This window comes from Xenopus laevis, chromosome 6S (genome assembly GCF_017654675.1).
Source record: "Xenopus laevis strain J_2021 chromosome 6S, Xenopus_laevis_v10.1, whole genome shotgun sequence".
Lineage (NCBI taxonomy): Eukaryota > Metazoa > Chordata > Amphibia > Anura > Pipidae > Xenopus > Xenopus laevis.
Window position 1 is genome coordinate 16610062 of NC_054382.1, and position 15507 is coordinate 16625568.

General features: G+C 40.0%; 1 protein-coding gene across 5 annotated transcripts in view; it reads left to right on the forward strand.

Moving 5' to 3' along the window:
- The window catches only part of arhgap12.S (Rho GTPase activating protein 12 S homeolog), a 70725-nt gene that overhangs the window by 24033 nt on the left and 31185 nt on the right, over positions 1–15507 (forward strand). For 3 of the 5 annotated variants that reach the window (XM_041567086.1, XM_018268602.2, NM_001087321.1), the window contains 3 exon segments: positions 6888–7151; positions 12459–12539; positions 14538–14663. In XM_041567086.1, coding sequence (XP_041423020.1) covers positions 6888–7151; positions 12459–12539; positions 14538–14663 — 471 coding nt within the window. 5 annotated transcript variants of the gene reach the window in all.

Consider the following 15507-nt stretch of genomic DNA (forward strand, 5'->3'; position numbering starts at 1 on the left):
GTATTATTGTATGCTTAATGTATACACTCACATATTGTACAGTGCTGGGTAATATATTAGTGTTAGTTAAATACATGTTTAATAATACAGGTATATGATCTGTTACCTGGAAACTTGGTATCCAGAAATCTCAGAATTATTTAAAGGAGAACTAAACCCTAAAAATGAATAGGGCTAAAAATGCCATGTTTATATACTGAACTTATTGCACGAGGCTAAGGTTTCAGCTTGTCAATAGCAGCAATGATCCAGGACTTCAAACTTGTCACAGGGGGTCACCATCTTGGAAAGTGTCTGCGACACTCACATGCTCAGTGGGCTCTGAGCAGCTGTTGAGAAGCTAAGCTTAGGGCTCGTCACTAATTATCCAGCAGAAAATGAGGTTGGTCTGTAATATAAACTGATGCTACAGGGCTGATTATTCAATTCTGATGCTAATTGCACTATTTTCTGTGCTGCCATGTAGTAATTATCCATATTAATTACTAATCAGCCTTATATTGTGACATTTATATTCTATGTGTACTGTATATTCGATCCCTAAGCTCAATAACTGACAGCAGAACAGAGCATGTGCAGTGAATCTGCAGAAAAAGAAGCTTGGGAGCTACTGGGGCATCTTTGGAGACACAGATCTTTACTGCTAAATGGCTTTACTTGCCTTGGGCTGGTACAGAAGCACAAAACATAATGTACAACATGTCTAGCTACTTCTTTAGTTTAACTTTCCTTGTCCTTTAAGGGTCATCTCCCATAGGTTCCATTTTTATTAAATAATCCCATTTTAAAACCTATTTCCATTTTTCTTGTACTTGATCCAAACTGAAATATAATTAATCCTTATCGTATGCAAAACCAGCCTATTGGGTTTATTTAATGTTTAAATGTTTTGTAGCAGACTTAAAGGGGACCTGTCAGCCTAAGAAACAAAAGTCGCAAGCATTCTGGATAAGAGGTCCCCTACCTATAACAAAATAGGTTTTCTTATATTTCCTGTCCCTTTCCCTGTCATATGAGCTTCTCCATTTGCCAGCATAGTGTTCATTCATATTGGTCTCATTGAATATACAACCTGCCTCCACTCTGCAGAGGATTCTGTGATATGCATCTCTTCCCCTTTATCTAAAGTAAAAGTTGATAATTCCTTTATAAACTGGGAAAGCCTCATGCTGCCATGTAAATAAGCAGAAGTGTATTGTATAGGTGAGTGAATTCCAGTGCACTCCTACACACACAGCCATAGATTTCAGTGGGGCGCAGTTGAAATTAAAAGAAATATACATTATTATTATTATTAACATGTATTTTACATGTGTGCATGGGATGAAGCAGCGGTTGCTGTTAATGTTTAGCACACACTGGTATCCGGGAGAATGTTCTATAAAACGCTGGTGGTTCTAACTGAGCCTCTGAATGCTGATCCAGAATTCTATTTGAACAGTGTGGGAGGGGATGGTGTGTTATAATTAATGGGCAAGCTCCAGATTAGTGCATGCTGCTCTCTCAGCACAAAACAAGGATTCCTTTCCTGCCATCGCAGCTCTGACTGCCTTTGGGTTCATTCGCTTATCTTCCTGAATTCCATGGCATTTGATATGGTCACATTTATCTATAGCTGTTTCACTATTTTTAACAGGTTTTTGGTGTTCCTTAAAGAACAGGACATGCTGGTCCAATGCTATGATTTACCTTCATTTTTAGCTCTAATGGAATTAGTGAAGAGGAACTGAATTGAAGCTTAACGTCATCTGACATGAATTACTTGTAAATCCTTATGCCATAATCTTTCTATGGTGCAGTTACTAGTTATTACTAATGCAAATATACCACTGAATGGTGATCACGCAGATATAGATAGATAGATATAAATATAGATATTGATAGATAGAGATAGGTAGATTAGATAGATATAGATAGATGATAGAGATATATAGGAAATATATAGATGATTGATATAGATGATGGTTAATGATGATGATAGATAGATGATGGAGATAGATGATAGATATAGATAATAGATGATAGATATAGATAATGGATGATAGATTCAGATAATGGATAGATGATAGATAGATAGATAGAGATAGATAAAGATAGATGATATTGATGGATAGATCTAGATAGATGACAGATGATAGATGATAGATAGAGATAGATGATAGATAGAGATAGATGATAGAGATAGATGAGAGATGATAGATGAGAGATAGAGATAGATGATAGATAGAGATAGATGATAGATAGATGAAGACAGATATAGATAGATGAAGACAGATATAGATAGATGAAGACAGATATAGATAGATATAGATAGATATAGATAGGGTTGCAGAAGTACTGTGCCATTTATTAAAGGAGAAGGAAAGTCTACAATTAAGTAAGCTTTATCGGAAAGGTCTATATAAATACACCAGTAAAAGTAAACCCTCAAAGTAATGCTGCTCTGAGTCCTCACAGCTTTTCTTTTCTTCTATTGTATGCACATGGGCTTCTGTATCAGACTTCCTGTTTTCAGCATAAACCTCCAGTGCATGGGCTTGAGCATGCTCAGTTTGCTCCTCTCTCCCCCCTCCCTCCTCCCCTCCCTGAGCCTAGAGCTGAGCAGGGAGAGACTCCACGCTTATATGGCAGCTGCCATCCTAAACAAACAGAGCTTTTGAGCTGTTACTCACGTATGGTAAATCATTCTGCAGAATAAATATAGTCTTATAGCTTGTACTATTGTGGCTAATCAATGGCAATAAGCTGCTTTGGTAGCTTTCCTTCTCCTTTAAATACCCTAAAAATCTGAAATAACACACCAGGCACAATTGAGGCAAAGACTGTGGCAAGCAAAATATTGCTTGGAAAGAAGGCTGCATTGTATTTGGTGAATGTGCCCTTCCTCTCGCCTCAGTTTCCCAAGTTACTGTAAGATTTTTTCTTCCACTTGTCATTCTTATGCGCATATGAACATTAGTCAGCTTGTTTGCTTTGGAGACGGCAACACCTATTGCAAAGTCATTCCTTCGGCAAGCATTACAGAAATGCAAACAGGCAAAACTTTATGTAAACATTGTGTTAAAAAGGAGAAGTTTCTGCTCATGCCACACACAAGATTATGATTATAGTATATCTTTTGCCATATCAGTCCCAGCCTTTAAAGCAATTATGAGAGATTTAGGGGCAGATTTATCTAGGGTCAAATTTTGAATTCATAGGGTTTTTTTAAAACTCCCATAATAGGATAGTGAATAGGATCGACCTGAAAACTCGAATCAAATTCGATTTTAGTTTTAAAAACTCTCTCTGGAAAAAACTCGAATGTCAGGAAGGCAGCAAACAACTACAAATTGATCCCAGAAAGTCGCCCATTGACTAAAACAGCAATTCGGCAGGTTTTAGGTGGCAAATAGGTGAATTTGAGTTCTTCAAGGGCCAGAGTATGATAAATCTCGAAAATCAAATTCAAATTTTTAAACAATTCCCTAGTCCAATTTGATGGTTTTGGCCATAAAAAAACTAGAAAATTAGAAATTAGAATTTTCAATTCGACCCTTGATAAATCTGCCCCTTAGAGGCACATGTATCAAAGGTCGAATTTCTAACTCTAACAAATTCGAATTCGATTGGGAGATTGTTTAATAAAAAGATCGCATATCTAAAACTCGAATGAATATGCTTTTTTCCCCCTCTCCATTCTTTATAATATAAGCTTTGTTGCTTACAATACATTTTTGTTTCTTTTCCTGGTTATTGAAATGGGTTATTGTTATGGTCTGACGTCTTCTGGTTGTCGTTGATATGGGGCCATATCAGCAGGAGAGTGAAACCTGTCTCTAATCTGGAGGAGGAGGAAATGTATTGTGAGTCATGGTTGAAGCGAAGTATTCTGTGGCTTTGTGGATTCTTTCAATGCTTGCCAAGTTATCTATGTGAGCGGCTATCATCCAGCCCAACCCCTATAGTCTTCCTGACCACTAATAGATTTTTTTTACCCACTTTTAAGATTAGGGTCCTTAAAGGAGAATTCAACTCGTAAAAAATTTAATAACGGGTTGAATTCTCCTTTAAAGGGATACTGTCATGGGAAAATATTTTTTTTTCAAACTGCATCAGTTAATAGTGCTGCTCCAGCAGAATTCTGCACTGAAATCTGTTTCTCAAAACAGATTTTTATATATTTAATTTTGAAATCTGACATGGGGCTAGACATATTGTCAGTTTCCCAGCTGCCCCCAGTCATGCTCTGATAAACTTCAGTCACTCTTTACTGCTGTACTGCAAGTTGGAGTGATATCACCCCTCCCTTTCCCCCAAGCAGCCTAACAGAAGAATGGGAAGGTAACCAGATAGCAGCTCCATAACAAAAGATAACAGCTGCCTGGTAGATATAAGAACAGCACCAATAGTAAAATCCAGGTCCCACTGCGACACATTCAGTTACATTGAGTTGGAGAAACAACAGCCTGCCAGAAAGCAGTTCCATCCTAAAGTGCTGGCTCTTTCTGAAAGCACATGACCAGGCAAAATGACCTGAGATGCACCTACACACCAATATTACAACTAAAAATATACCGTATATACTCAAGTATAAGCTGTCCCGAGTATAAGCCGAGGTACCTAATTTTACCTCCAAAGCTTATTGAATCGAGTATAAGCCTAGGGTGACAAATGCAGCAGCGTCTGGTTAGTTTCAATCAAAAAATTGAGGGTTTCTGCTCCCATTGGAGGTGCCGGCGTCTCATTTTTGGATGCTGGCGACCATTCTTGGATGCTGGTGACCATTCTTGGACGCCGGAGAATATTCTTGGCGACTATTCTTGGACGCCTGCGACTATTCTTAGGTGCCGGCAACCGTTTTTGCGCTTGACCCGAGTATAAGCTGAGGTAGAGTTTTTCAGCATATTTTGGGGGCTGAAAAACTCGGCTTATACTCGAGTATATACGGTACTTGCTGTTTCAGGAATGAAATTAGCAGACTTCTGCACTTAAATCAATTTTTTAAAAGACCAAACTGATTTTTTTCCTACATCATAAAAATCATTAAATAGATCTTGTCCACTTATGAAAACAGAATATTTTTTAAAGAAAGGTAAACTAACCCAATATAAGGAAGCAGGATATATAGAATTCAGAATGGGAAGTGATAATTGGGATGAATGTCAAGGTTTTAAAATATCTGCCATTTATCCCTGACCAAATGTTGGACCTCAAACAAGGGCTCAAAGCTAAAAAAGAAAAAAAAAAAAAAACCCTATTGCAGATATTCCACATATTGTTCTAAATGACGAACACCCAACATTGAATTCTATTCTACAGGTATGGGACCTGTTATCCACAAAGCCCAGAATTACAGAAAAGCCGTCTCCCATAGACTCCCATTTTTAAAAATTTCGATTATTTGTATAAAATGATTTACTTTTTCTCTGTAATAATAAAACAGTAGCTTGTACTTGACCACAACTAAAATACAATTAATTCTTATTGGAAGCAAAACCAGCCTATTGGATTTATTTAATGTTTACATGATTTTCTAGGAGACTTAAGGTATGAAGATCCAAATCACAGAAAGATCTGTTATCCTGAAAGCCCCAGGTCCTGAGTATTCTGGATAACGGGTCCCATAACCAAAATACAAGGAACATGCATGGAGGCTTTGTGTCTAATAGTGATAGGTATGGGATCCATTATCCAGAAAGCTCTGAATTACCAAAAGCCCATCTCCCATGGACTTCATTATAATCAAATAAACTAAATTTTTAAAAATGATTTGTAGTAATAAAACAGTAGCTTATACTTGATCCCAACTAAGATATAATTAATCCTTATTGGAAGCAAAACCAGCCTATTGGGTTTATATAATATTTACATGATTTTCTAGTAGACTTAAAGGGGTGGTTCACCTTTAAATGAACTTTTAGTATGTTATAGAATGGTCAGTTCTAAGCAACTTTTCAATTGGTCTTCATTATTTATTTATTTTTTATTTATAGTTTTTGAGTTATTTGCCTTTTTCTTTGGATTCTTCCCAGCTTTCAAATGGGGGTCACTGGCCCCATCTAAAAACAAATGCTCTGTAAATCTATATTTTTTTTGTTATTGCTACTTTTTATTACTCTTCTTTCCATTCAGGTCCTCTCCTATTCATATTCCAGTCTCTTATTCAAATCCGTGCATGGTTGCTAGGGGAATTCGTACCCTAGCAACCAGATTGCTGAAATTGCAATATAGAGAGCTGCTGAATAAAAAACTAAATAACCCAGAAACCACATATAATAAAAAATTAAAACAAATTGCACATTGTCTTAGAATATCACTCACTACATCATACTAAAAGTTAATTTGAAGGTGAACAACCCCTTTAAGGTATGAGAAGAACCGTTATCCGAAAAACCCCAGGTCCCGAGCATTCTGGATAACCGGTCCCTTACTTGTACTGCACATTATGCAGGTTATGGTTAAGTTTCACTGGTTCAATGGAGTGAGCTGGTCTCCATGGATGTTTCCAGTGTTTCAACTTGCAACGAAACTTAATTTGCTCTTATTTTGAGCAGCCTAAAGACTGAGAATTGTGTTCATAATGAAATTGGATTTTCCATATTAGCAAAGTGCTCCTAACTAGTGTTTCCATAGCAGATGCATGCCAACTACTTGTACTTTATAGAATAGGGAGTTCTGTGGGGACATCTAGTGGGGCTGAGTTACTACATATGTATATTATTTATATGCATTATTTGCACAAATCTGAATCCGTTATGTATGAAATAAACATTTCATTTCAGCTTATAAGGGCACTGTGTGAAAATACTTCTTTCTGTAATTAATACAGTCTGTAACTAAACTTATTTAATCCAATATTTTAGTGTTTTTCAGATTTTTACTTGCTGTCTTTTTTCCCATTTTAGTTCTCGGTCTCACCTGCGCCGGCCAGATCTGATTCCCCCGTATATGCGAATTTAGAAGAGCTGAAAATCTCGCAGTCTGCTCTGCCCCCGCAGCCCGCCTCTCCTCCAGTGCAAATTACAGGCGAGTGGGAGACCCATAAAGATAACAGCGGTCGTTACTATTACTTCAATAAAACAACTCAAGAAAGAACATGGAAGCCTCCGCGGGGTACAAAGGAAGCCGGCTCTGGCAAATCAGAGTCTTCCAGCCAAGCTGACCAAGAGGTCTGTAAAAATCTTTGCTCTCTTCCTTATTTTTTTTACTTGTCTGCAGTGGTGCTCGTGGTGATAGAAGAGGAATAAAAATGAATATAGGCTGTGCACCTTTAAGGAGGAGGAAAGCTACCGAAGCAGTTTATTGCCAATAGATTAGCCCAGAGCCAGGCGCCCCAGGCAACCTGGCCGGCCACGGTGCCGGCTGAGTGTGTGCTCGAGTGTGTGCTGAGTGTGTGCTCGTGTATGTGAGAAACGACGTATGCGCAGAAGTGCATTTATGCAAAAAATACAAGCAGCAGTCAGGGAGAGACGGGACCGGACATGGGGTAGACTACAGAGCAGGTACATGTCTGGCGCCCCCCCGGCTTTTCGCCCTAGGCACGTGCCTGCTCTGCCTACCCCTAGTTTCCGGCCCTGTATTAGCCACAATAGTGCAAGCTATAACACTATTTATTCTGCAGAATGCTTTACCATACTTGAGTTAACGGCTCTAGAAGCTCTCTGTTTGTTTAGGATAGCAGCCGCCATATAAGCTTGGTGTGACATCACTTCCTGCCTGAGTCTCTCCCTGTTAATTTACAGCTCTAGGCCCAGATTACAGCAGGGAGAGGAGCAAACTGAGCATGCTCAAGCCCTAGCCCTGGAGGTTTATGCTGAAAACAGGAAGTCTGATACAGAAGTCCATGTGTACACAAAAGAAGTAAAGAAATGCTGTGTTTCTTTCTGAGAAGACTCAGAGCAGCATTACTTTGGGGGTTTACTGGTTTATTTATATAGACCTTTCTGATAAAGCTCAATTTATTTTAGCATTTCCTTTAATAAAGGGTGCAGTGCCTTCTGCTCCCCCAACCACTTATAATTTTGCTTTTGGGGGCCAGAAATCATCTCTACATGTTCTGAAGTCTTTCTGGCATCACAGAAATGTGGCTAGTTATTAGCTAGAACCTGAACAGCTAAACCTCAGTTAAAGGGGTGGTTCACCTTTCAGTTAACTTTTAGAATGTTACAAAATGGCTAGTTCTAAGCAACTTTCCAATTGGTCTTCATACAAAATACCAGAATACAGGTATGGGATCCATTATGTGGAAACCCGTTATCCAGGACGCTCCGAATTACAGCTGTCTCCCATAGACTCACTTTTATTTAATAATTCAATTTTTTAAAAATGATTTCCTTTTTCTCTGTAATAATAAAACAGTAGCTTGCACTTGATCCCTACTAAGATATAATTCATCCTTATTAGAAGCAGAACCAGCCTATTGGGTTTATTTAAAGTTTACATGATTTCCTAGCAGACGTAAGGTATGAAGATCCAAATTACGGAAAGATCTGTTATCCAGAAAGCCCCAGGTCCCAAGCATTCTGGATAACAGGTCCCATACCTGAATTACCAGAATGTACAGGTAGCACATTTATATTTTAAACAGAATAACACTCATTCGTTTTAACACTGCCATTCACTCTTGTTAAGTATTGGCTGTTTCTGTTCAACACAGAATTTCAATCTGGGCTGCAAAGTCCTCTCTGAGTGCAAAGGGGTGACTGGGGATCTATCTGTATTGGGGCCCAAGGACAGTGATGATGGGTGTGCACCCCAGTGTAGACTCATGTCCCATGTCACAGCACCACTGAGTTAGGCACTTGAGAAAAAGGCACATGGCCCAATATGGCTGCCTGCTTTGGAGTGATGCATCTGGCAGCATCCCCAGTCAGAAACCTGTTTGGATACACTGCTACCATTGACAGTATTGTTTTCTCTACAAAGCCTGCAGCTCTCTTCCTTCTCCAAGCATACTTGTATTTGCCTTGTGTCTGCCATCACTGTCCTGCTGGAAGGTGAACTTTTGCCCAAGCTTCATTAAAGGAGAACTAAAGCTTAACTTAAGAAGTAGCTAGAAATGTTGTACATTATGTTTTGTGCTTCTGTACCAGCCCAAGGCAACCACAGCCCTTTAGAAGTAAAGATCTGTTTCTCCAAAGATGCCCCAGTAGCTCCCCGTCTTCTTTTCTGCTGATTCACTGCACATGCTCTGTGCTGCTGTCACTTACTGAGCTTAGGGACCCACTCACAATATACAGTACACATAGAATAGAAATGTCACAATATAAGACTGATTAGTAATTAATACAGATAATTACTACATGGCAGCACAGAAACCAGTGCAATTAGCATCAGAATTTAATAATCAGCCCTGTAGCATCAGCTTATATTACAGGGGAAGCTCATTTTCTGCTGGATAATTAGTGACGAGCCCTAAGCTTAGCTTCTCAACAGCCAATCAGAGCCCACTGAGCATGTGAGTGTCACAGACACTTTCCAAGATGGTGACCCCCTGTGACAAGTTTGAAGCCCTGGATCATTGCTGCTATTGACAAGCTGAAACTTTAGCCTCGTGCAATAAGTTCAGTATATAAAATAAGGCATTTTTAGCCATATTGTTAGGGTTTAGTTCTCCTTTAAGCAGCATTTTCCTATACTTGGCACCATCCATTCTCCTTTGTTTGTACAACATACTCATTCCCTGCTGATGAAAAGGAGGCCTACACTATACTCCACATAAGCATATTGCTTTGAGCTTTGTTCTCATATGACTGCACAGGACTGCACTGCGCATCCCACATTGCAGCTGGGTCGCTCTTATGCTTTTGGGTAAACAAGGATGTCCTTTCACTTGTTTCTTTTTGAGCAGTTCTATTTAGGATTCATGATATGGCTGACCCGTTGGGTAAAGTGTTGGTAGCCTTATGCAGTGAGCCTGCTTTTCATCTGGTGCCAATTACAGAAAACTACTGCCAGAGAACAAGCCAAAATACGTTTCTGCTGCAACTGTCATTTCTGCTGCGATTCATTTCTGCAAAGTACTGACAGGAGACAACTTTTATCCATCCCCGTGCCTTATTTTGCTACAGAGGTGCAAATAACTTTAATAACGCTGCACTATTGCTATATAATCTACTCACTGTCGATGTTCTCTTCTATTACCAATAGATTTTCTAACTTTAATATTTAACTAAAAAGATTTCTCTAACTCTAATGAATTCTTGCCCTCTTGATATAACTGTAACAAGGCTTTTGTCTCTGCCTCTTCATAATTATGGGAATCAGGAATAATTAGCATTACCTAGTGTGGGCAGCACGTTATTACTGCAGCATTATGTGCACCTCTTATGCTATTTCACCCATCTTCGAAAGCCGTTTGGCTTGCAAAAGTATAGTACAGTTATTTTACCACGTCAGACTTCTGTTTGAATGTCAAGTAAGGTTACCCTCGCTGTCAGTAGCTTCTCTGATAATTTAATGTCATTTCTTGCTTTGGTTCCATTTGGTTCTTCTCCGTATTGATGAAACAGTTAAATTACACTCTCTGCAATTGCCTCTTTCCGACGCTGATCAACTTCTGTCTCTGCTTGCACAAATCCTTCCAATTTCCGAGAGCAGCTTTCAGCAGACGATATAAACCACAGCACTTGTGACAACCAGTCAGATAGTCAGTGTGAGTCTCCTCCAAGGGGCTGGTCGGAAGAATTGGATCAGCACGGCCACACCACCTTTATAAATGACCATACTAATGAAAAGGTACATTCTTGATATTCTCTTCAAGTTAAAGGGATTCTGACATGATTTTTTATGAAGTAGTTTTTATTTCTAAATGACACTGTTTACACTGCAAATAATTCACTCTACTATAAAAAATGTCATTCCTGAACCAACAAATGTATTCTTTTTTTAGTTGTAATATTAGTGTGTAGGTGCATCTCAGGTCATTTTGGCTGGTCATGTGCTTTCAGAAAGAGCCAGCACTTTAGGATGGAACTGCTTTCTGGCAGGCTGTTGTTTCTCCTATTCAATGTAACTGAATGTGTCTCAGTGGGACCTGGATTTTACTATTGAGTGTTGTTTTTAGATCTACCAGGCAGCTGTTATCTTGTGTTAGGGATCTGCTATCTGGTTACCTTCCCGTTGTTCTGATGTTAGGCTGCTGGGGGGAGAAATGGAGGGGGAGAGGAAGGGAGGGTTGTCATATCACTCCAGCTTGCAGGAAAGATTGACTAAGGTTTATCGGAGCACATTTCACATGACTGGGGGCAGCTGGGAAACTGACAATGTATTTAGCCCCATATCAGATTTCAAAATTAAATATAAAAAAAATCTGCTCTTTTGAGAAACTGTTTTCAGTGCCAAAGTCTGCTGGAGCAGCAATATTAAACTGATGTGTTTTTTTCATGACAGTATCCCTTTAAAGTTATTACATGTGCCGTTGGTGTTCAGTGCTACCAGTGGCATTTCTAATGCCAATACCGTGTTATGTCACTGGTTATAATTGCACTAAAAGAAATATAGAGCTTCTTTTTGGGTGGTGTATATATGTTCTTAATGTAAGGCACATTTCTGAGCTTTCTATGTGTTTTCACGATCAACACAATGAACCTTTTGCACACCACACTTACCTTTTGGCCATAGTGTACAGTGGAGCAGCAGCTTTGAGCAATGACTGTTCTGTTCAGAAAAGCCTGGGAAGTCCCAATCAATTTTAGTTTAGGACAGTAACAGATAACTGAATTGCTAATAACCAAACATCTAGTCAAACAGTAATATAATTACCTGCCTGTTCCATACAGTCTAAGGGCAGAGACACACGCTCAGATTCGGGGAGTTAGTCGCCTGGCAACTAATCTCCCCTAACTACCTTCCCCTGCCTTCCCGCCAGCTAGAATGTAAATCTCTAGCGGGATGGCACTTGGAACTCTTAGTTTTCTGAAGTCGCCTGAAGTTTCCTTGTGAGGCAACTTCAGGCGTCTTTGGAAAACGAAGTGCTCCGAGCTAGAGTCCTGCACGGGTCCATTTTTTGGAACACGTACCTACAACCTGCAATCCGCATTCTTACCCACTTGGACCCGATACCCGACCCGTAAGTACCTTATCCGCAACCCGTGACCCGCTGACCGTCAAGAATCAGAAAGTGCTGCCATTGTAAACCGGAAGTGACATCATCTGAAGTAGGCGTGATCAGAAAAAAGGAGTAAAAATCGCTATTGAGAAGACCCGCGACCCGCAAACCCGCAGCACCGTTGACCCCCATCTATACCCTCACCCGGATCTTATACCGACAACCCACAGGGTACCGCAGGTTTTTGTGGGTAACCCGCGGGTAAACGACTAATCTCTCTGAATCTGACTGTGTGTCTCTGCCCTAAATTTCCTGTGTAAAGACATTGGCTGATTTCAGTGCTTTTGTTTTCTCCAAATTTAGTTATAAAGTGAATTTAGTTATAATATTAGAAGTTGATTCAACATTTTTGTCTCTTTTATTGCAGTGGATAAAACATGTTGATGATCAAGGCAGACCATATTACTACAGTGCAGACGGATCACGCTCCGAATGGGAGTTGCCAAAGGTAATAAATGGAACAGTATTTCTCATTCACAGATGAAAGGATTTTGGTGTTTCTGACTGCTGTTCTAAAATTGAATCCAAGGTTAAACATAAAGTTTAAACCACCTGGCAGTGGGGCTACACCGGTGAATTATTTGCCTTATCTGAGGAGCCTAAGGCTAATAGAGTGGTTGATCTACCAACTTATTTAAAGGAAAAGTAACATCAAAAAAATGAAAGTGTTTTAAAGTAATGAAAATATCATCTACTTTGCCCTGCACTGGTAAAACTGATCTGTTTGCTTCAGAAACACTATTACTGTTCATATAAACAAGCTGCTGTGTAGCAATGGGGGAAATTGAAAAAAGGCTATATGGCACAGGTTAAATAGGGGATAACATTATTTTCTACAGAGCTTATCTGCTGTGTAACCTGAGCCTTTTCTCCTTTGGATGGCTGCCCCCATTGCAACACAGCAGCTTATTTATATAAACAATAGTAGAGTTTCTGAAGCAAATACATCAGTTTTACCAGTGCAGGGCAACACTGCATTATATTTTTATTACTTTAAAACACTTTCATTTTTTGCTTTTACTGTTCCTTTAAGCAGTGGAGAAGTGCCCGAAACTGCCTCTGCTGCCTCCAGTTTTCTTGAATCGAGTGCCGATACTGGTGCTTTTTAGTCCAAAATAGCTCACTAACATTTTTGTTCAGAAAAATTATCTGTGGTGGCGCTGTTGGGCACTCTTATTAGGAGGCAGTTGGTAGAGAAACCTCACGATAAAAGGAGTTGTTCACCTTTGGGTTAGTATGATGTAGAGAGTGATATTTTGAGACCATTTGCAATTGGTTTTCATTTTTTATTATTTGTGGTTTTTGAGTTATATTTATTTTGAGTTATAAAGCTTTTCAGCAGCTCCCCAGTTTGCAATTTCAGCGGTCTGGTTGCTCGGGTCCAAATTACACTAGTAACCATACACTGATTTGAACGAGACTGGAATATATAAATAAGAGAGGGCCTGAATAGAAAATGAGTATTATATAGTAGTAATAACAATAAATGTGTAGCCTCACATAGAATTTGTGTCCACAAAATGGCTTCTGTCTGCTTGTTATAATTATGAATTCTTAGACTGAAGGAAACAAGATTCAAATAATTTATATAGTGTAATTAAAGTTCATTTTGCTTGACTGATGTGATAAAATAGGATTATGAATATTTTTTTTGGGTGACGGGTCCCCTTTAAAGGACATGTAAATCCCCTCTACAAAAATCTAATCAACGAACAGCCTCTTTGAAATCTTTAGATACCTGACACTCTGGTTGTTAAAATGATAACAGTAAGGTTGTTGATCACTTAGGAATCCTTCTCCTCCTCTAACCCACTCTGCCCCCTCCCTAAGGAATTTGCTTTGGCTGTTGACTTATGAGTATGCTCAGTTCTTCTTAGCTCATATTACTAAACACACCCTCCAGTCTAACAGCCAATGAAGAGACAGTATTGCAGGTTCCCAAAGAAACTCTAGCTGACTGATCCTATTTTTTTTCTCCAAACCACCTTTCCTGAGCTCAGCTTAACCATTACAGTGTTCAACCCCAGCAGAACTTTTTATCAAAGTATGTTGTGCCTGTGTAAACCTGCATTCTGCAGTGCATTAACTTTTTAATGATGATGTGTCAGAGGCAAAATGGCCGCCGGGTGAAAGCTGCTATTACTTTTCTGAAAATGTGATGGTGCTGGCAAATGGAGGGGATATGCAGTACAAATGATGTGGCTTTGGTGGAGAAGATATGCCCAACTTATATACATGGTAGAAAAATTAGGCTTTATATGTCCTTTAAATGCAAACTGCTTATGCCTGCCATTATTACTGAACTGGGTCCGATTTTTTTCCACTTTGGTTAGTAAAATGCAAAACTTACCTTGGATTTGGAATGCAGAGGTCTCTCTCACTGTTAATGTCCATTGTTTGCAATTTAAGAGCACAAATATCGGTGTTTAATTCCTTTCTCCTATAGTATAACTCCACATTAGAGCCCCTGAGGGAGATCACTAAAAGCCGAAGCCTTGACAGAAGGTTCCAGGAACCCATAGTCTTCACCAAGTGGAGACACAGCACAGTTCTGCTGGAAACGAATGACAAGGTAATGCCATTTTTTTTTTTTTGGATCAGTGCTATTGAATGAAGTTGTTGTTCTGCTCAAGTGGAACTGACGTGAAGAGATTTTAGTGCTACCCTTCTGCATAAACACAACTTTGACCCTATATATAGGGAAACGTTAGTCCTATGAAGCTGTTTTATTATTACAGAGAAAAAGGAAATATTTTTAAAAAATTTGGATTTGGATAAAATGGAGTTTATGGGAGATGAGCTTCGATAGCGGGTTTCAGGATAACAGATCCTATACCTGTATTAAGGAAAAATTAAGGAGATTTACGGAAAGATCCGTTCTGGAAAACCCAAGGTCTCAAGGATTCTGGGACACAGACAGACACACAGACCGACGCGCAGGCAGACTGGCGCGCAGGCAGACAGACGCGCACACACACAGACGCGCACACACACACTCTCAGGCAGACACACACACAGACACGCGCACACACACAGACACGCGCGCACACACAGACACGCGCACACGCACAGACACGCGCACACGCACAGACACGCGCACACGCACAGACACGCGCACACGCACAGACACGCGCACACGCACAGACACGCGCACACGCACAGACACGCGCACACGCACAGACACGCGCACACGCACAGACACGCGCACACGCACAGACACAGGCACGCACACGCACGCACACACACGCACACACAGACACACACAGACACGCACACACACACAGACACGCACACACACACAGACACGCGCGCACACACAGACACGCGCACACGCACAGACACGCGCACACGCACAGACACGCGCACACGCACAGACACGCGCACACGCACAGACACGCGCACACGCACAGACACGC